Source organism: Camelus bactrianus, chromosome 34, assembly GCF_048773025.1.
Source record: "Camelus bactrianus isolate YW-2024 breed Bactrian camel chromosome 34, ASM4877302v1, whole genome shotgun sequence".
NCBI classification, from domain to species: Eukaryota; Metazoa; Chordata; class Mammalia; order Artiodactyla; family Camelidae; genus Camelus; species Camelus bactrianus.
Window position 1 is genome coordinate 1942956 of NC_133572.1, and position 22189 is coordinate 1965144.

The window sequence follows — 22189 nt, forward strand, 5'->3', positions numbered from 1 at the left end:
ACCCAGTTAACTGTCCACAAGTCAACCAAACGCTGACAACCTACCACATCCAGGCATCGGGCAAAGCACTCAGGCAGAGTTCCCGACCAGGGATCCCTGGAGAGGTGTCGGGGGCCTGTGTACTCCCACAAATAGCACACAAACTATGAGGGGGCAGCCACATTTCTGGGGAGAGGGTCCTCAGTTTCTTCATCGGCTTTTACAAATGTGTACAAGCCACAAAGGGTTAAGTGCATCTGCCAGGGAGACCAAGGGAAGGGGCCCAGGTCTGGCACCCGAGAAATTCAGTCTCATGGGGGAAGACAGACGGACAGAAATAACTCCGAGGCAAGACAGCCCCTGATAAGCATGCTAGCCGAGGACAAAAGGTGGAGCGGGGGAGGGGAGCAGAGGTTCATTCCTGCGGGGGTGGGGGTGGGGGTGGGGGGCTGTTGATAGGATGTCCTCCCCTCCCGACCCTGGTTTGGAATCCATGTTGGCGAAGAGGAGAAACCCCAGGCCCAGAAAGCGCCCCTGCCAGCGCCCCTCGCCCACGTTCCCCCAGCAGGAACCCAGAGTCGGGGACTGCCTCCATGCCCGCCGGGGAGCAGGGACAGAGGACGCTGTCCCAGGGCAAGGGCAGGTGGCAGGACGATGAAGGTGAGCACTGACCGGGTCTGCGCTTTCCCCCTCTGCCGGCTCCCGTCTTCCGAATTCCTGGGGTGCTTGTGACACTTGCCCCCGGGAGCCCCCCACTCTCCGGGCTTCTCTTCTCCCACCTCCATCCAGAAACTCTGTCCTCACCTGTTTCATTCTCTTCCAAGAACTCGTCGCCACCTGAAATTCTTCTCTCTTTGTCTGTGTGTTTATTATCTGTCTTTTCCTCCAGAAACATCAGCTCCAGGACAGCACAGCCTTTAAATGCCTGGTTCCCTCCCACGTCCCTAACATCTACAGCGCTGCCTGGCACATTTGGTAAACGAGCGTCTGTTCCCCGTCCCTTTGTGCGTGTTCTTCTGCAAGACTAGCACAGCGTCCAGGCCCCAGAGAGCAGAGTGTAAGAAGAAGTGGAGGCACTTACTTCTCCTGAGACCACTGTTTGAGATGCTGTGTGTGCAAGGCAGCCTTAAGTTAAAATGATCACGGGAGGAGGGTGTAGGTCAGTGGTAGAGTGCATGCTGAGCATGCACAAAGTCCTGGGTTCAACCCCCAGTACCTCCATTAAAGTAAAGAACAAACCTGATTACCTCCCCCACCAAAAAAGAAAAAAGAAAAAAAGATCACAGCAGAGTGTAGGCAGAGAACCATGTGTGCAACCCAGAACTTTCATATCTCCTACCACCTTCTGCGTCAACAGTACCGACAAACTGTCACGTGTTTCTTTGACAAGTCGCAGCCTTCCCATCACCGTCCTGAGCCACAGGTCATCGCCCACACCCCACGTCACCACAGTGGCCATCTGGGTGGCCTCGGTCACCAAGATGTCCTGCAAACTTCTGGGAGCTTCATCTCCCAATAGTCATGCTCCTAGGACATGAAATGTGTTCCCTAACTGTCTGAAGAACTAAAGCAAGAAGCAGTGGGTAAGAATAAGAAACACCGCCGCCATCATATCCAGTCCCTGCTTTCAGAAATCTACGTCACTCTCGAGTCGAAACCCAGTGGCCTGGAGCTCAGGACGGTGCCACCAGGTCACAACCACCTTTCCAGACTCGTCTCCTCCATCCCGTGGGAGCCTCTGCCTTCAGGATCAGCGCTGCCCACACTTTGACTCAGTCTGTGCCAGACTCCCCAGGTGGAAACAGCCACCTTTATCAGACACGCTCAAACTCCAACAGCAACGAAAACCCCAACAGAGCTGGAAGAGGTCTTAAAAATTCAGGCCAAAGGACTTCCTTTTGAGAAATACAGCAAAATGCTAAGAAATGCTGCATAAAATGGGACAAACTTCTTATTTACATAGCTAAGCTCTCCATAAATCAGGGCAATCTCCAGGGGCCACAGCATGAAGATGTGAGCTCTGGTGCACTCCCCTCTCAGTCTGGGGCAACCGACCGCTTCAGATAAGAGATTAGGTAAAACAAATTCTGGAGTATTAAACACAGAGAACGGGGGAAGGACACAGCTCGGCGGTAGAGCGCGTGCCTAGCGTGCACAGGGCCCTGGGTTCAATCCCCAGTATCTATGTTAAAAAGAAAGAGAGAGAAAGAGAGAAATGAGAATATATCTTAAGACTCTGTCCTGGGTTCATGAGGAACCCTCAGCGTCCTCACTCCCGCTGCCCACCTCCGACGCAGAGGTGGCGGTGAGCGGTCTGGGGACCAGCCGGTGGGCGAGGGGAGGGCGTGCGTGTCCACTTGCCCACACACGTCCATTTGAACCCTGCTTGGCAGGAAGGGTGGAAAGGAGGGGATCAGAGGATTTGTAAGAAGATCTCAGCAGGGAGGCCTTTAATCTCTGAAGCAACTGCTTGCATGGGGACCATGTTGTCAAGGGTGACCTTGGAGGCCAAGGAGCCAGAGGCCCTGGCGAACTGCCACCTCTCATCAGGCAACGGAGTCCTGAAAGACCAGAAAGAAGGCCAAAGACTGACCCAGGAGAGGTTCCAAACCTGCCCCTGAAAGGAACATCCCAGTCTAGAGATTACGGAACTGAAGCTCTCAAAGGAAGAAAGGCTTGCCTGAGCACCCGCTGTAAGTCAGCTTCAAAGCTGGGATTTAAACAGAGGTACGGCCCAGTGCTCCTGCCGGCCGGTCCCGGAAGCCCTCCCAAGTGTACCCGGGGTGGGTGCCGCTCCCCAGCCGCTGAGCTTTGGTGCCAGGTACGTCCCCCGAACAGCTCTTGCTCTCAGCAAAACCCTTAACTTCCAACTTACCCCCCCCATCAACGCGGATCTCTGCCGGGGTACACGTGGAAAGACGGAAGCAGTGCTGAACATCATGGAAAAAAGAGTGGCTGAAGAATGTGCGTTCGGTGGCAGGTGTGGACACGGATGGCTGAGGGCCTGGGCACAGCTGTGTCACGGGCCGAGAAGCTGAAGGCAAAAGGGCCAGCTGAGGAATGTGTCCACACACTAGGAGGAGTCTCTCATTCCTACCAGATCATAAACTCTGCAGGGGAAGAGACAGAGGCCGACATTCTCTGAGCTCCTAACATGTGCTAGGCTTATGTTCAATCTAATCAGGCACCTAACATGTGCGAGGCTCACTAAATCTTACCTAATCAGAAGAAGAGCTCCACGGGGAGGTCACAGAACCCCAGCCCCCCGACGAAGCATCTGAGCCTTGAAAAGGAACACACACCTTACATAAGGTCCTGGAACTGGGGAGTCACAAGACTTGGATTTGAACCCCACCCTGCCTCCAATTTCCATAATTTTTTCCAGGAACCATCGATGCTTTTCATCTCACTCAGTCCCCCACAAAAAAAGTAAATACTCACTAAACATTTTACTTAAGTTTTAAAATGAATCACCTCTGCAGCCATTCAAGATTGGCAAAAAGAAGTCAAGACTGAAAACTGCACATCACTCAGTTTCCTGGGCATTTATACACGCAGACCTCACTTTTCTGCACAGATACTGCATTTTTTTTACAAACTGAAGATTTGTGGCAACCCTGCGTGGAGCAGGTCCACAGGCACCATTTTTCCAACAGCATTTGATCGCCTGGGGTCTCTGCCACATTTTGGTAATTCTGGCAATATTTCAAACCTTTTCATTATTATTCTGTTTGTTATGGTGATCTGCGGTCAGTGGTCTTTGACGCTACTATTACAAAAATACTATGATTCACCGAAGACTCAGATGACTGAGCATTTTCTACCAATAAAGTATTTTTAATTAAGGTATGTACGTTGTTTTAGACACAAGACTACTGCACATTTACTAGACTGCAGTGTAGTGTAAACGTAACTGTTATGTAACATCAGTGTGCCTCACTTTATTGCAATGTTCACTTTATGGCAGTGGTCTGGAACTGAGCTCACAGGATCTCTGAGATCTATCTGCGAAAATCCTTGGTCTGTCTGGACTGTCATTTCTCCGCTCCCACCCCCGCCCTTCTTTCTCCTTTTCCCATCCGTGGGCCCTCTTCTCAGGTCCTGTGCCATGAAGCACAATTCCACCAGCCAAGGAGCGGGGTACAGGCACAGCCCCTGCCAGGCACCACAGGAATGCAGCCTGGAAGAAGAGAAGTGGGCGGGAGGCAGGCAGCACCTGTGCCCTGGGCTTCCCTGCTTTCTCACCTGTCAGTGAAGGGGCCAGACCTCTGATGTTCGTGACTTTATGCTCCCAGAAGCCACAGCTCTTCATGCTCATGGTCCCTGCGCTGGCCTGGGAGGGTGAGGAGCCCAAAGGACAAACCTGAGGTTCCTGGCCTCCCTGGCCAGCCCTCTCGGTTAATCAGTACTGTCGGGAGTCCCACGCGTCATTACATTTCCCTTATAGTTATGTCCTTGTTTTCAATGACAGTCCCTCAGACCCCAGCGTCTGTCAGTAAATTCCAAGGTTTCGATATTCTTTTCACACATAAGGAGGTGAGAATTTATTTTGGAATGTCATTCAATGTTTCAACACTTCAATAAACTAAAGAAATCAGGAAAATTATTTTTCAGCTCTTTAGAATTCTTGTTTTAACGTATTCCAGGATCCACCTGGTTATCACAGCTAACACACTTTTTTTCTTTTCGGTAATCTCTAGGTCAGAGCAGTGAGGTTACGGGTGACTGTTAATTTCTTCTTCATACTTGTGAACACACCACAGAACTTTTACTGATTTCTTTGTGCCTTGACCTGATCCAGAAAAAAATCAAAGTGGCTTGCAAGCACCGCAGAACATAAAATGACATAAATTAGAAGTAGTCGTGGGTAAAAATGAAAAAGATACAGGCAAAAAATTGAAACCAAAATGCAGATCATAAAATCTTTTACACTTTTCCCCCAATGAATCAAAAACTGAATTCTAAAGCTTTCTAGGAACCAACACAAAGGGAGAAAACAGAATGGTTATACCAATTCACGTGGCCGATAAAAATTAAAACGGACAGACTGCTCAGGAGAAGCACAACCAGTTCTAACGTCAGGGCAGAAGAAAGTTCTCATCACAAGGAGAAAAGATGCAATTACACCTAGCTTAGTTAACTAGACTTAACTAGTTAACTAGACTTACTGTGGTGATCATTCTGTAATACATACGTGTATCAGATCATTCTGTTGTACACTTTCAAATAATATGCCAGTTATCTCTCTAAAAGTGGGGGAAAAAATAAAGGCCAGAAGAAACATTTCTGGAGCGCTCTCGTACACAGAATAGGCAGTGGTCCCTAGTCCTCCCTTGGAGACTGTCGCAGGACTGCGTCTTATGGCCCTTGGGGCCCTGGTCTTCCTGGGCCACTCCTTAAGTTACTGAGTCAGCTGTGCTGGGGTGTCTAAAGCACAGAAAGGGAGTTTTACAGGGGTGGGTGTGGCCCAGAGACACCGCCATTACCTGGTATAATGAACATGTGTTATTTTTATAATCACAAAGAAATACTGCTTTTAAAATAAATCACATACTGTGTGATTCCATCTCCACAAAGTATAAAAATAGACTAAATTAGTCTATGTGGATGGTAGTGACTGAAAGTGCCGGTAATGTGTTCCTTCACTGGGCTGCTGGGTGCAAGCGTCTGCTCAGTCCGCGGGGATTCACCAGGCTAGACATCTGCACCTGCACCTTCCTGTGCCTGTAACATACTTCCATGAAAAGTTAAAAAAAAAACAAGCCCACGAGGACAATTTGCATGCTTATTTTCTAAAATAAAAAAAAGCTGGTCCATAGTTAAGAAATTTTAAAATTTAGCATAAAAAATAGCAGGGGAGGGTATAGCTCTGTGGTAGAGTGCGTGTCTAGCATGCACAAGGTCCTGGGTTCTATCCCCAGTATTTCCATTAAAAATAAGTAAATAGAAACCTAATTACCTCCCCCAGCAAAAAAACAATTTAGTATAAAAAAAAGTTACATATTAAAATAGCAGAGATAAAAAGAACATTCATTTCTGCTTAGCTCGCGGATACGTCTACCGTGAAAGCAGCACTTGTTGGAACCTGGTCTGTAAAAATTTAAAGATCTGTCCATCATGCTTTGCTCACAATGCATAACTTACTCAGCCCGGCACCCTTTATAACCCTTTCCAAATTAGCCTCATGCCTTCCAGGAGCGCCTTCTATTCTGGAAAACACAGAAACCCGTTCACTGTGGATCACAAGGTCAGAGGAGGACTGTCTGAAAGCTGGGACCGTGTGGCCGGCCTCGCTGAGACCTCCTCATCCTCGGACAGGAGGAAACGTGCTCTAGGAAATGGAAAGGGCAGGTCTGGGGACCGGTGGAAGCTCAGCGGCCAAGCAGACAGTGAGCGCAGCTTGGAGTGGCCTCCAGGCCCCCTCCCAGAGCAAGCTCGGCCCTGGCGGTGGCCGCTCCGCTCCATAAAGCCCAGCACCAGAGGGCGAGACCGGCTCCAAGGCCTGGAAAACTACCACAGGGCACGGCCAACTGCTCCGAAAACCAGCACGGAAGGGGCTGCTCCAAAGATCTCGTGCCACAGAGCAGTTAGGACCGTGCGGGTGTCTGAACAGCTCCCGGGCCCAGCAGGAGCCTGGGGCCTGGGCCCAGACCATAGCCCCGGGGTTCCGGGGTCCCGGGGTTCCGGGGTGGCGGCGGGATGGCTGTGGCTCTGCCAGCCGCGTCAGGGAGGCGCACAGACCAGGGAGGGAGAGGCCAGGGCTGGGTGAGGGGTCCTGTCCTCATACACTTTGGCCCAGTTGCAGACAACGCTGGTCTGGGGGCAACATACTTTTCGTTAAAAAACACAGATGGCTTAATTCTTACCCTTTGCCTTTGTGCTTAAAGGCTACTGTTGTTTATATGTATCATGGAACATGGAACAAGAATTCCTAGGTTCTATTCTTGGACCCGTCACTGATAAACAACGCATCTGCCAGTGGAAAATATCAGGTGCTTGGAAATTCAGAGCTTACCATCTGAAACCAGAAGGTATTCAAGTGCCTCGTGTGTGCCGTGCATTGAACACTGATTCGAAGTTACACGCAGCATTAGCCAGGCGACCAGAACAGCAGCATAAAGAGAGGCAAGGAGGACACAGGAAAAGGAGCCAGAGATTCGGTGGGAAAGCGGGGCAGCGTGGCCAGGGCGCATGTGCTGGGGACCCAGCCACCGGGAGCACACGGAGCAGCTGTGCCTCCCTCCCCGGCCTCCGCCCTGGGTTTCAGCTCTAAGCCACCCCATCCCCTCTGCCCACACATCCGCCTCATCTGTTTCTCCCTCTCTCTCCCGCCGGAGTCTCAGATTACTGTTCTGCCCTGGGCTACCTGTTACCGGAGGGTTTGCATCCTTTCCAGGTCAGAATGGCTGTGGTGACCCTGGGAGCCGCGGGGCCACCTGACATCTGCAGGTGTGCCTCCTCCACCCACTCACAAGGGCCAACCAGAGAGAGACATGTTACAGGTTTCAGGCGTCGAAGGCCACCTCATCCCGGAGCTTGAGAAAACACTGGAGTTCAGCAGGCAGGCTGGGCACTTGCATGGGGACATTCCAGACCCAAGCCTGCAAGATCCAGAAAGGGGCTAGAGCACCTGCCCCGCAGCCCAGGCCCTGGGCCAGATATGCTGCCTCGGCTCCAGCACCAAGTTGGTCCCAGCAAGTTGGTCAATTACAGAGCAAAGAACCTAGAAACCGTTTTAGTCCAGACCTCTGCCCTCAGGCAGTTCATAGCTAATCCAATCTGGACACATGGGTAGAGCTTGTTAAAACCTGCCAGAATGGAGTCTTTAACTTCCGATCGATAGTCTGTTCCCCAGGGCTGCTTTTAGCCAGTCCACACAAGTCAGTTATCAAAATGTTGGAATGATTAAATGAAGGCTTTGGTACACAGGGACTGCCCCAGGCCCTTTGAACGTCCCACTAGAGCCCTGATCTGTCCCCAGGAGAGCTCCAGGACCCAGCAGCTAAAGGAATCTTCGACCTCCACCCCAGCACCCACATCCACACCACAGAACAGCCTTGTTAACCAGTCTTACTATTACCCTGGCCTCTAGGACACTACCCTTTTCTAAAACCTTCACCTGCTTTCTCTTACCTACTGAATAAATGTCCCTCTTTAGGGCTGTGATCCAAAGTCTTGCCTAATACAGCCCCACCCCACATTCTCCTTCACACTCACTGCTTCACCAAATCCAGAGGCTCAACATTCCCAAACACGAACTCTCCCTTGACTCTGGGTCTTCGGGGCTATGCTCTCTCCGCCTGGAATAGCCTTCTCTTTCTGTGTCCATTGAAGTCTCACCAACTCCCCAAGAGCTCCTGAAATGTCACCACTTCCATGAAATATTAGTTGAAAGAGCCATGTCCCCGTTCCAGAAGTGTCACAGCAGTGTGTAAGTTCCACATATACAAAACTTAATGGCTGTGGAGAAAACTCTAGTTCAAAAAGACACCTGCACCCCAGTGTTCACAGCAGCACTATATACAGTAGCCAAGACATGGAAGCAGCCTAAGTGTCCATCGACAGAGGAATGGATAAAGAAGATGTGGGTGTACACACACACACACACAGACACACACACAATGGAATGCTATTCAGCTGTAAAAAAGAATGAAATAATGCCATCTGCAGCAATATGGATGGACCTAGAGATAATCATACTAAGTGAAGTAAGTCAGACAGAGAGACAAATACCATATGGTGTCACTCATATGTGGAATCTAAATAAATGATACATAGAAAACAAACTTATGGTTACCCAAAGGGGAAAAGTCATGGAAGAATAAATCAGAAGTTTGGGATTAACAGATACACACTACGTATATAATAGATAAACAACAAGGACCTACTATACAGCACAGGGAACTATATTCATTACCTTGTAATAACCTATAATGAAAAAGTATATGAAAAAATATACATACAAACACCTGAATCACTTTGCTGTACACCTGAAACAAACACAACCTTGGAAATCAACTATGCTTCAATTTTTTTTAAAAATGGGGGAAAAAATGAAAAACACTTAATGGTTGTTTCATTTTGTGATGATTTTCACACATGCACCTGAACACCCCTCCTAGAGAGAAACCGTAACGGAGTCCTCATTCCAAGTGACCCAGCGCAACGCCCTGCTCGAGGTATGTGCTGAGCAAATATTTGTTTAAATGAATGAGTGAACAGCTCTCATTTTTTTGTCCAAGGGACCCATTTTTCTATCCGTTAACGATTCTGGTGGCTTCTCTCTGAAGTTACTCCAACTGTGGTTGTATCTTTTTCTACATGTGGAACCCAAATTGCACATCCCCGGTATCAAACTACTGGGTTATTCCATGGAGGGAGGAGGTACGCTCCCCTGTCATTGCTTCGCCACCCTGGAGTTTGTAACTGCCCTCCCTCCATACACTTGTCCCAGCGTCAGATGAGTGCACCAGTCACACAGGGACAGCAAATGAAAGGTTCTTGATGGCAGAGGCTGGCCTTACGGATGACAGGAAGGCTGGCGGTGGACTGGGTTGGCAGGGATTGCTAGAGAGAGAAAGGCAGGGTGGCTCGCTGGGAAGCGGGGCCAAGAGGGGGCTCCAGCTGCTGCAGTCTCCAGGGAGTAGAGGAGGGAACACTAGCAAGCCCCTCCCCACTTCTAGTCTGGCTCCCCTGCTCCCCATCCTGAAAAAGAGCTGGGAGGAAGACTATAAGACAAGAGAGGACTCTGACGGGTGATGTCTACGCTTCTTAAAATCAAAGAAGGATGGGAGACAAGGGGCCAGAAACCACAGCCACTGTCTAAATCTCACCGTGAAAGGAAATCAAGAGTGGAACACGACACGACAGCCCAGCACGAGGAGCTGCCTGACAGCAGGTGGGCTTCAGGGCTCTAGGAGGCTGAGAAGAAGGTACCCGTGCTCCATCAGTGCCCAGGCTTGGACCCCCGTTACAAACGAGGTTCAGGGAAACAGAAATTCAATTCTGGAATAGGAAGCTGGGAAAATTCTTCTGGAGAAGGGTCAGTTTGGAAAAGGAAACAAAGAATAATGAAACCCAGTCAGAGAGTTAAGATTCATCTAGAAGAGAAAACAAACAGACCCAAGAACTGACGGCTAAGGACGAGACACCAACAGGAGCCAGAGGCCGGGAGCCAGGGTGCGGGGTTGTGACCGTGGCAAGCTGGTTCTGGGCTCTGAGGGGAAATGCTCGGAGGGAAAGGAAAGGAAAAGTATGTGCTGGGCGCGGGAAGGAGGAAGGGGAGCCACTCATTTCAGGCTCACAAAGCAGCTGCTTTCCTCTGTTTTTAATCTGTGCAGAGGGTCCACTGGCTACCCATGAACAAGATGGCCGGCGTCCCAGCGGGGAGAGAAGGGAGACCCCCCAGGGCCTCCTGCCCACCACGTCCATCGGGGCTTGCCCGCTTGGGACTCTGCGTGGCCGTGCTATGGCAGAGTAGGTTCACGTGCTTTCAGAGGACAAACAAGACCGGGGACAGCAGGACAGCTGTGGGAAGGCAGACTGGTCCTCAGAAGGCAGAGCCCTCCTCCTTAGAGCTGTGGGCTGACTGGGCAGAGCCCCACTCTCAGCGTGCCGAGCTCTCGGACCCCGGAGATGCTCCGGCAGAGGAGACCACCAATCTCCCTGCCCGTGTTGTAGGGAACCTCGGAGATCATTTAGTCCAACCTCCTCCTTCCACCTGAGAAGCCGTCATTTCCCCCTGGACTCCCCGGCCAGTTAGCAGCAGATCCAGGAATGGAACCCCTGTCTCCTGACGCACAGCCAAAATGATTTCAACTGCCACAGCGTGAGAGGATCCGCCATAAATAACTCTCTCTTCCCTGAACCAGCTCAATTACTGACCCGAGTAACTCCCTGTCTTTGGCCACAAGAGGAGGCAGAGCGCCACACCCAGTCCTGGCAGGGCAGCTGACACAAGAACTTAGAGCATCTTCGCACTGGAGTCCCGTCAGGCACTCCTTCAGCGTCCTGAACGGGGAAGGTTTATTACACCAGACAATGTGCTGTAATTATAAAGCCCCACCTCCCAGGCTTGGGAAGGGCACCTGGCAGTTCTGGGAGCTTCTCCCCACCCCCAAATATTACAGTGACTGTTTACACAGTCCCTGACACTTCGGGAGTTCTCCTTGACTCCGTCAGTAGGAAACTGAAAATCACCTCAGACAGCCATGCCTGCCGGAGCGAAGAAAGCTGGCCACCCCCTCCAGTTCTCCCAGGAGGAAACTGAGGCACAGAAAAATCAAGCGGCTCTGGCTCAGTCGAAAAGAGAAGTAGGAACCTCTCCCCACTGCCTGGCCCACGGAGCTGCCCTCTGCCCTCTGAGAGGGTCTGGGGGTTCAGCCCATTCCGCAGGCTTTCCGAGGGGGGCGGCAGACAACCTGGTGGGGCGGGGTGGGGGTGACCAGGGCCAGGAGCGGGGACCGCTCAGGGAGGAGGAGGGAGACTCGCAGGAAGAGGAAGGGGCTAGGAGGGGAGTGGCGTGTGGAAGAGGGGGAGACGAGTGGCCCCCGGAGGTGCTGTTAAAATGAAGGACCCCAGAAAACGCAGCCGGGGAGCAGAAGGAGCGAGCCGCGGGGAAGGCGGGGAGCAGTTCGGGCAGCGCGGCCCTGAGCGCGCGGCCCGGGTGGAGGCGGCCAAGGGCACCTCGGACACGGACCCCAGCCCGCCCGGGGTGCCCAGGTCCCGGCCGGCGTGCCCCCAGCCCCACGCCGGCGCTCGGCTCCGCGGCTCCCTCGCCGTCCCTCGGGCGCGGGCGCCCGGCACCTGGAGCCCACGAGAGGCGGAGCGCGGGTCTCCGCTGGGGGGCGGTCCCCCGACGCGGCAGCCGCGGCCCCGGCGCTACTTACTCCGGTTCAGGGGGTTCCCGCCGACCTGGGCCGACGCCGCCAGCTCCAGATAGAGAGTCCAGAGCCCGAGGGACACCAGGGCGAGCAGCAGCAGCAGCCGGAAGCGCCTCCGCAGCAGCTTGAGCGGGCGCTGGAGCAGCAGGAGCCGGGCAGCCCGGGGGCCCCCCATGGCGCTGCGCCCCCGGCCCAGCCCCGCGCCCCACCCGGCCCTCAGCGCCGCGCCCCGGCCGCCTCCCCCGGCCGCTCCGCCGCGGGGCGCCGGCTTATGCCCCGCGCAGGCCCCGGGCTCTCGGCGCAGCCCGGCGCCTCCCGAGGTCCCGCGCCTCTCGCGCCCACGGCCGGTGCAGGCTCGCCGCCTCGCCGCTCGCCGCTCGCCGCCTCGCCGCCCGCCGCCTCGCCGCCCGCCGCCTCGCCGCCCGCCGCCTCGCCGCCCGCCGCCTCGCCGCTCGCGTCTGCCCACGAGGAGGCTCCCCAGGTGCGCCCGCCCCTCCCCGCGCCTCCGCCCACCGCCCACCTGCCCCGCCCCCGACCCCGCCCCGCCCCCGGGCACAGGTGGGCCCCGCCCCCGGGCAGCCCTGGGGCGGGGAGAGAACCGCGAAAGGTCTCCCGCGCCTCCGCGGACTCGGGATGCGTGGGGGGCAGGAGGAGCGAGTTCTGAGCCGGACTCTGTGCCTGAGGGAGGCCGGGCCGCCGCCCAGGACTTGGCAGTGTTGCTCCCCAAGCAGAAGTGAGGTCAAAGCTGGGTGGACGCGGGCGCTGGGTGGGGGTCGTGCTGGAGAGGCTTTGGCTTGGGGCCTTTCGTGGCCTGCAGCGACCCTACCCCTGCCTTAGACGAGCTGGGAAGCCATGGCCACTTAATTCAGCCAGTCTCCCCTTCCCAGTCGGATTTCAGGACCCTAACTTCCTAGCCATAACCACATGTCCGAGAGGCCCTGGGAGAGTTCTCCGGCCACTGCCGTGAACCCCGAGTAGTTTATCCCCACAGCTGCTGTGAGAGCAGGTGTTGGAGGGTTCTGAGGAAGAATTACCCCAAAAAAGGAGAATGGCAAGTGGAAGGAACTCACTCCTAGAGGTAAAACGTTCATCAAGATATTCTGAATTCCAGTTCTGGGCCTTCAGGCGAGTAAAACATTATTGTCCGGTTTAAATGAGATAATTAAGGGCGTGGGGGGGGGCACCGTGGGCTGCCTAAGGGCCTTCATCACGTAGTAATACAGTTTTTTATTTTTCCATTTTTTCTCCCGGGACTACGGAGAAAGGGGAGGGTCAAAAGCATTCCCTCACTTTTTAAAACCAAATAAACAACATGCAAATAATGTTCAAAGACAGGAGTTCACATAATTGAGTGCCGCGTTTCCCTTCTCTCTGCGACCGCTGTAGCTGGATGTCTGACCGTCAGATAGTCTCTCCTGGGCCACTGTACCTTGTTCTAACAGGCCCCTTACTCCAGGCCCCCCACCCACACCCTCCCCTACCACCCTCTCCCCTACCACCAGATCATCTTTAAAGCTGTTAACACATCCACACCCCTGCTCAAAACCGTTTACTGTCTCCCCAGTGCTTACTGATTAAAGTTCACACTGCAAATCTGGAATTCAAGGCCTTCTAAAACCTCTTCCAACTTTATGTGACAATGTGAAAGCTAAAATGAGTTTAATTCGCTGCCTCCAGCACATTGTCCTTTTCAGCTGGACAGGTCTGACCCCTCCTTCAAGGTCCATTTCAGGACTATGAAGCTTTCCTGGACCAGCCCAGTCTTGGAGCAATCCCATCCTCCTTGGCACTGTCTTACAGCTGATGGTCCACACTCCCCCCCACCCCCACCCCAGGACACCCTCAGGACGCAGCACAAGGTCCAGAGCACTCAGGACTGCTTGAGGGTGGCGGCAGAAGTAGAGCAAACATCCCCTAGGGCTCTCCGTGTGGTTCTTTAGCAAAAGGACAATTCTCTACGACAGCCCCAGGAAACTGTCTCTGTGAAGGTCCAAGCCACAGATGTGTGCTCCTCTCACCAAAGACTGAGACAGGAACGGCCAGAATGTACAAGCTTGGCCAGGCGGGCGGGAGGTGACCAGGGTCCCTGTCCGTGGCATCTCTCGCTCTCACTGGGGGCAACCATGCTGGATGTTAAGCTGAGTCAGCTTTCAGGACTTTGTCATGGCAATAGGTGGCAGCCCCAGGATTCTTTGCTCAAGACTGGCCCTCCTCAGAAGTATGCAAACCACTCCACTCAACCAGACCCTTGAATGTTTATTATGTGGGAACTGAGAGAGAGAGAAAACCAGGAGGGTGCTGTTTAGTTGAGGAAAAAAGATAGTCCAGTAAAAAAAGAAAGCTGACACTTCAAAGGCTGAGTTTCTGGTCCAAATAGTGAATTCCAAAGAAATTTAGAAAAGGAAAGACATCACTCTGCACCTCTCATTTCTGCCCCCGCCTCTTCTCAGTGCTACTCTGTCCCTCACCTTGAACAGATTGTTACGTTCCCCGCTTTGGTGAGCGGGCACAGGCGTGGGGAGGGGTAAGGCCAGGAAGCCCCTCTTCTGTGCTCTCTCCTGCTGTGGCTGCCTCACACCCAGACCCTCCTTCCAGACTGCTTGCTCCAAATCCCTTCTCCACTTCCGCTGACGTCACAGCAGGGAAGATCTGGACTTGGAGACCCAAATTCCCCTCTCAGTCAATGAATGAGTTGGCTGTCATCCTCCCTCAGGTCCAGAGGGATTCACGGAGACCGGTTTCGGTGGCACGCTGTTGCTGCCAGTGTCTGCTCATCGTCCTGTCGAGGTAACTGGATGCTCACTGGTTCTTCTGATGCTTTTCTGCATTCTCCACTGTCCCACCTCAGCCCCGGCACCTGACCGGAATGGGTCATATCACACAAACTGCCCTGAAAGGGAGAAGGAAGCTCCAGCATGCCACCTGTAATGCTGATGGGACAGGCTCCTGCCTTCGGTTTGGCGAGGATGTCCGAATCAAGTCAAAGCACAGAGGCTGTTCTCCCAAGTGACAGGCTTTGTGAGAGAAGTCAGCCTAAGCTTTTTCAAATGGGCCAAGGGTCGCACAGGAAGCAGAAAATTCTGATTTGTGAAAGGGAAGGGAGCCCAGTGACCAGGAACTCTGTGAGCAGAACTCTTGTACCCAGAGCGATTCTTATTCTAGACTGCAGGGACGTCAGAGCAGACTAGCTCCCACGGCCCCCGCTCCCCTCCGGTTTCCGAAGACCTGACGTCTACTTGGTGACGCAGCGCCTTTGAGCGTCCAGAGCAGTGTACGTCTAAGACGTGTGTTTGATTTCTCGCCATCATGTGGGAACAGCAGGGGAGGCGTTCTCCTCTCTTTCACAGACAGACTTCACAAGCAAGCCTCAGTTTCTTGAAGGTGACCTGCACCCCGTGAGAGACGGACTCGGGACTAGTCTCAGCTCTTCAGCCTCCGGCCCTCTTCCACGGACCCGAGTCCTCCTCCTCCCACCTGGCCTTCCGCGCTCCTTGACGCCCTTGCAGACCCTCACTCTCCCCTTCTCTTTTATTTACTTCAGGAGCTTCCCTGCTATTCAAATGCCTTTCGTGGAGATAACTTGGTTGGAAATTCCGATGATAAATCAATCCTCTGGATCCCTGGGCCATCACTAAAGCCAGCGCCTTGGACTGAGACACAGAGCTGTGAGTTCCTTTGAGAGAATTCCTAATGCAGAGAAGAGCGGTGCTAAGGCTCTATCCCCAAGGGCCACGGTCAACTCGTGTAAGTCACTCGTACCCAGAGCTGCAGGTTTCTCGGATTCCATTCTGCAGACAGGAAACCGGCTCAGAGACGAGAAATAACACTCAAGGTGATGTAGGTCTCAGATGGGACTCAAACTCAGGCATTCTACCTTCACATCCAGCACTTCTGTTTCCCCTTTGCATGTGTTGCTACCCTGGAAGTTCCCCTGGAGAAATATATTCACCCTGGAAACCATGAGCTCACTCTCAGCACATCCATAACTCACCAGCCACATGATCATCCTTCTCACCCTCTCCTCCCCACCCTCGTCAGGGCTGCCAGACCACACTTTACTTTTTCCTGTCCCTTCCTTCCACGAGTCCATCTTTCAGAAACCGTCCTGCAGAGCTTGCTACTGTGGAGAACAATCCCAGAAGGTGGAAACCCTCACTGAGTGCTGCTTATTGGCGACTTCTCCTGATTTCCAATGCAGCTGAGCCCTTCTGTGTGGCCAACAGAAAGAACTGTATGAACCCTGGCCAAGCCCCACACCTCAGCTCCTGCGTCTGTGGTCCTGAATCACTCTGCTTGCTAGACTAGGGGAAGATGGATATTTACCATCCTGATAGAGGAATGTGTGCAAGACTGCGTCTCGGAGACTCAAAGGAACCAGAGGAAGAGGACTAAGACGCTGTGCTGAAGGGTCGGGACAAAGCCTACTGGCTGGGAAGACCCCAGGCGATTCACATGCTGAGAGCGTACGAGTCCTTCTCCCTCCCAGTCCTCAAGTGTGATGTGTGACCCAGACCAGAACCATGTGCTCCGAAGCTTGTCTGGCATCCATGGCAGAGCCTAGCTTCCCTCCCCAGCCTGCAGGGTGCTTGCCTCCAAATGACGCCAGGCTCCCCCAGCGTCCTGCCCCCGGGGAAGAGGATTCTTTAGCAAGTCAACCATTATCCACGCTGAAAAATCAGTTTTCAACTAAGTAAAACCCATTATTTCCCTCCACTCAGGTTTGCTTCGTGGCTGGGAAGCCTACAAGGAGAACTAGGGTGTACGGCAGACTTGGTCGTTCAGCTGTTGGTGTAGAAACAGGGACTAAGTCAGCGCTCCCTGAAGCTCCACGCCCCGTCTCTCCGACGCGGAACTCCACAGAGTCTCCTGCGCCTTCCCTGGGAAGGCGCTCTCTGCCGCCTGCTCCGCCTGCTATGGCAGCACAGCTCAGGGTCCGGAGCACGGCCCACAGCCGTGACAACACGTTCACCGTCTCCAAGCTGCGTGGCTCACCACAGCCCCAGGCCCACGGTCCACGGCACTCAGGACTCCAAGTGACCTCTTCGTGCTTCCTTCTTTTCTCCCAAGGACACACCCCACGGGCTTGGTCCCCAGGAGCACACACCCCGGCTCTCTGGCGCTGCCCCCTGCAGCCCTGAGGGTGTTCTCAGCATTTGCCAAACAAGCTGTAGGTCTCCTGGCCTCTGAGTGAAGCTGGATTTCCCGCCTCTACCCTTCCATTGGTGGAGAAAGAAATTCCCCATGCATCTCCTGCTCTGACTTCACTTCTCCCGCCCCTAACGGTGGGGTGGGGTCGGTGACTTAATCTGCTCTACATTCCATAACCTGTGGTCCTTTGGCAGCACCCAGCCCAGAGGTCATTCAATAAACACTCTCATGATGCACGTGGTTCTGACTCCGGTTCCTCAGGAGGTCTGCCTCTGCTGAAGCCCATTCACGTGAGGATGCCTTCCTCTAATGAGGCAGACGCTACACCTGATCTTAGCCAAGAGGCCAAGAAGTGATCCAGTGAAGCAGAAATGGAAGCATGGATGGTCCTGCCCATGCCTCGAATATGGCTGAATCCACTCATCCGCTGGGGACACTGCGGGTAGCCCAGGCGAGTGGCCAGCACGGCTGTATTAACCTACCTTATGGCTTTGCTGGGGAAGAACAATGATCCTCAAGGCAGGACATGTGCAGAGTGCCGCAAAACAGCTCAAGTGCTTGAGCCCCAGACAGACTTTCTGAAAACCTCCTTTGTTTAAGTTCACAGGGCCAGGCTGTGAACCCTGGTGCGAGCACCCCAGCCACGCCACTTAGCACTCAATCACTGCGGCATCTCGATGGCCCGTCTCGGGTTCCTGACGGGGATGCTGGGCACCGCCAGCGGGAGTCGGAGCTGCTGGTTTCAGGTTTCTCGGCTGTGTTATCTAAGAACCGGCTGCTTGGGATTTGATCGGGGCTGGTTTGGGAGAGAGGCGGACGCCGTCTTTTCCCCAGAACAGACTACTCTTTGAGCTCTGCCGCCACCCGGACTGGGGATGGAAGAGAGAAAACACAAACCCCCACTGTATGTGGTTCTTCGGAATTTAGCTTGGCCAGGGAGAGGGAAAGTTAAAGAGCCACATGGCGCTTCCACTCCCCACGCCCTCTGCCGGCAGCAAACCCCATCCACTGAGGCTTGCCAGACTGGAAGGGGGTCAGGGTGGGGACCAGAAGCATTTCTGACCCCCTCAGCAGCGGCCCAGGCTCCCATCCCTTCCAGCTCAACCCGAGAGCGCTGGGGCAGGAGACTGATTTAAGTCTGTTTGCAGGGACCACCAACGTTCTCATCTGGCCAAGCTAGGAGAAAGGAGAGGAGCCAGTTTAGGGACCTGGAACAAGGACCGGCAGTGGAACGAATCAGGAGATGAGGCCTGCCTTCTGTTTTCCTGTGCCCTCGTGTCCTCGCGCGCCAGTGGCGGCGATGGAGGTCTGGGAGGCTCGGCATGAGGACGGGTCTTCTGGAGAAAGTGAAGGGCTGAGTTCTTCCTAAGCTGTTAGAGCTGCTGGAAAACCCTTCTGCCTCAACAAAGCAGGCGTCTTGCCCTCGAAAAAGGGCCGTCAGTGCAGGGCAGCAAGAGACGTGTGTGGAGAACCTTTTCTTCTGTCACCCCAGGTCTTTTAGGGGACATGCCACACTCTCACTTGCCTTCGGAGTATTTAGAAGGCAACCACAGAGCTGTCCAGTCTCTGAACTGACTTTCGCACCTTGGCCAGCTAGCCTTCGCTCTGTATTTTCCAGTCCTGGTGTTGTCCTGGCTTTCTAGGTGGAGTATGTTGCTTTCAGGTTGGTTTTCCCTTAGATTCTGTATTATTCCTGAGGGAGATCACCCCTGTGTTCAGACACCTCCAGAAAAGGAACCTCACGACACTCTTCCCGTTAGTGGCTGGAGTCGTGGGAAGGCAGCAGATCACGCGGAGGGACGGGGGACTGTGTGGAGAGCACCGGTCAGAACCCTGGGGACATGAGGAAGGGGAGTCAGAGATGGGGTGGGGGCGCCTGGGGGCAGGGAGGGCAGGGCGGTGCCAGTGCAGGTGGCAGGGGGCTCCCTCGATACCAGCGCTGGGGAGGTGAGGCTGGGGCACCCCCCGCGACGCACAGGGAGCCGGGAGAGTGGTGAGCTGGAGAGGGGCCCGGTCGGACTGCACGGAGGTGCAATTCAGAACCCCAAAGACATCAGAGGAGTTAAGCACAGAACGTAGAGAAAGAGGAGTTTTAGAAGGTTGTTGACAGGGGATGGAGTTCATTGCTTTGACACAAAGCAAAAAAGAGAACAGGGCTATTGGCACACAGACCACAGAGCTATTTTCTGCAGAAGCTTATCAGGGTCAGGCTGGACTCGGGGGTGTCAGGGAGACCGTGGCGGGGACTCACTCTAAGAGGAGCCCCAGACAGACCACTGCAATCTGGACTCAGTGCTGAGCTGGGGGCCAAAGAAAACCCTACGAAAGTCTGCACAGCAGTGCCGCATCGGGCTGGCCCAGGTTTTAGGGCCCTCTGTTCAATATTTAATGGTCCTTTACAAATGTCCAGGTTGCCAGGGAAGAGACCCTGGAACAGTCAACACAGTGACAGCAAAACTGTGCTGATTTAAAATTAGCGCTGAAAAAATTGTTTTAAAAATAAATAAAATTAGCACTGATATTGCTCATTACTAAGGCGCTCAGTGGATGTGAGACAACTGCGAGCCTAAAGGAGAAGAAAATATCACAAAACCAACACAAGGGCGAGCGCCGTGGTCCGGTCCGGAGTAGCTGGGATGCCCGAGCTGCAGACGAGCGTGTCAAAGTGGAGCGGCTGACGGGGGAGGCTGGGCAAGACGCACACAGGGCCCCTCCGCTTTCCCTTACAGCCATGTACGCACCCACAAGGACCCAGAACGGGTAGACAGACAGGTGGGTAGGCAGGTGGGCAGAGGTGAGCTGACTTACCAAGCGGTGCAGCCCAGGAAGCAAAGAGGAAAAGAAGCTAAGAAGGGCGAACGGGAGTAACAGCCGCCCCTCAGAGGTCACGCGCCCAGAAGGCTGCAGGGGCGGGGGGGCTGCTGGGGAGTCCTACTGCACACACTCACACGCCACTGCAGACGTGAATATCAGCATCTGGGAGCTCCAAAACAAGTGCATCATATCCAACATGCGGGACATGCCACACACAACGACATGGGTGTGCCACATTGTCACCTTCCACGGGAGGTGGTTAAGTGACTGCTCCTGACGCCCAGGCTGTGCTCACACCAGGCCTGCCCTGACACTGGATTACCAGCCAGTCGGGAGTGGAAGACTTCACAGCTCAGAACCATGAAGCGCTGTTTTCATGTAGAGACTTAAAAATACCCCTTTCCAAACACTTTCTTTGCAGTGCCTCTCCCTTCCCTTGGCAGCCAAAGCCTCCAGCGCCACCTCTCCACCTGCCTTTTGTTCGGAGGCTCTGCCTACTCTGACCGTGTGGGGCTTGGCGCCCCCTCCCCACCCCGACTTGGGAAGTGGGGAGGGCACGTGAAGCAGGCTGACTTGCTACAATCCGAGACGGCTCCCCACTGGCAATGGGAGGTCAAGCCAACTCTGCATCTTCGCCAAGACCTACTCCCACCAGGTCTATCCCTTGCCCCCACCACCTCCTTCCATCCTCCGAAGCAGCCACTCTTCCCAGGGCCCCCAACTCACTTTCAGTAAATGGCTTCAACTTTAATTTCCGTATGAATGAGGCACCACCCCTTCTCAGTTACCTGCTTATCCGCTCTGATGCCTCCCCCCAACCCCAGGCCCTCCCGCATCTTGCTTCGTGAACACCCTGTCCCCGTCTCCAGTCCCGTCCTCTGGCTGTGTCCTTCAGTCTGTGAGTGCGATTACGTCTTCCCCGACCTGAAGTCACCAGAACTCCTTTCCTTGGACTTACCACCTCTAAACCACTTCCCATCTTGCTCCCGTCTCCCTCCTCAGCTGAATTACAAGCCGACTTCCATCTCCTCTTCACTGGAACTGCTTTCAATCCACCTGCTACTAAATTGCCAAAGACAGTATCTCAATTCCCATTTACCTTACTTTTCTACAGCGTTTGACAGCACCGCCAGCCCAGGCTTCCAGACACGCTTTTCCTGTTATTCAGACCATCCCTTTGCCACCAGCTCTCTCCTCTGACCACCACGGTTTCCCCTCTGTGGCCTTTTCCTCTGATTCCCTACGCTCCCGCTCTGATCTCACCTGCGTCCATGGTTTGCATCCACAGTGTGTTATCTTCTTTACGCCAACAAGTCTAAAGCTCTGTCTTTAATCCTAATTTCCCCCGACTTCCATCTCCCTATCCTCAAACCTACTGGAAACCCACCGCTTCTCACAGATGCTAAATCTCAGGTAACGGTGTCACTAAACACACGGTTCCGAAGCCAGACACTCTGGAGTTAGAGAACTACCCTCAACGCTCCCCTAGCACTCACGTCTCACCCACCGCAGAGGCGACGTCCACCCTGCTCCTGAATGTTTCTCAAGTCTGTCCCTTTCTCTCTGCTCCTAATGTCTCCCCTAAGACCCTGAGCTCAGCCACCTCCTTTCTCCCGCTCTTGTATGCAGTGAGTGGTGACAGTACAATCCGCTGTTCCAAGTGTTACTGTAAATCCTGGTGGCCAACCTAGTGTGGTGTGGGTGGAGAGGCAGTGGGGATCATAAGACTGGATAAAAATAACACAGCCAGAGGCTATTTCATGGTGTGAAAAATCACATACATTTCATGGATAAAAAAGTGATTTATTCCTAAGTGACTCTTAAACACCTAGGCTAAAAGAGAAATTTTAAAAGGCAAAGCAGGTGACACTGACGGCTCTTTCCTGAATACCCAAAGCCCATCCTCTGCTTTGTGCCTGCAGACACTGCAGTAAACCCTGGCATTAAGGGACTGTGCCTCACCCTGATCTGCAGCAAAGACCTTCCTAGAAATAAACATCCCATATACTTATAATCACGTCATCCTTACTCCTCGCCCCTGATTTTTAAGAAGGTGAGTTTGCGTTTCAGATTCTTTCTTTATGCATGAAGTGGTATCACTTTACTTCTGATTTTGGTTAATGGGGGTTTTCCCCCCATTTTTAAGCAAAACCAAATGTTTTCAATCATTGCAAAAGATCTTGAAATATTTAACAGACTTACGTTACTGAAGTAAGTGAAATTGCACACCATTTCTTAGCCCCATATTCTGTGACTCTGTCCCCGGTAATGCACGTCCCCAAACATTCCATTCTCACGTTGCCCCTCTACCTGGATCGCCCAGTTGTCTGACTCCGAACTCACCTGAGATTCACCTCATTTAAGTC

At 53.6% G+C, this 22189-nt stretch overlaps 1 protein-coding gene and 1 long non-coding RNA gene across 6 annotated transcripts in view; one reads left to right on the forward strand and one right to left on the reverse strand.

The window, feature by feature from the left end:
• The window catches only part of B4GALNT3 (beta-1,4-N-acetyl-galactosaminyltransferase 3), a 79096-nt gene extending 66864 nt beyond the window's left edge, over nt 1-12232 (reverse strand). For 3 of the 5 annotated variants that reach the window (XM_074357840.1, XM_074357838.1, XM_074357837.1), the window contains exon 1: nt 11868-12232. In XM_074357840.1, the coding sequence (XP_074213941.1) occupies nt 11868-12036 (169 nt within the window). In that variant the 5' untranslated portion in view covers nt 12037-12232. Of the gene's footprint in view, nt 1-783; nt 4566-11867 lie in introns of those variants that run through there. The other 2 variants (XM_074357841.1, XM_074357839.1) reach the window with 2 other exon arrangements.
• Nucleotides 12233-12418: 186 nt separating this feature from the next.
• LOC141575947 (uncharacterized) lies at nt 12419-19540 on the forward strand. The gene is made up of 2 exons (XR_012504077.1): nt 12419-16324; nt 16580-19540. It is a non-coding gene; the product is annotated as an uncharacterized LOC141575947 (long non-coding RNA).
• The last annotated feature ends 2649 nt before the right edge of the window (nt 19541-22189 follow it).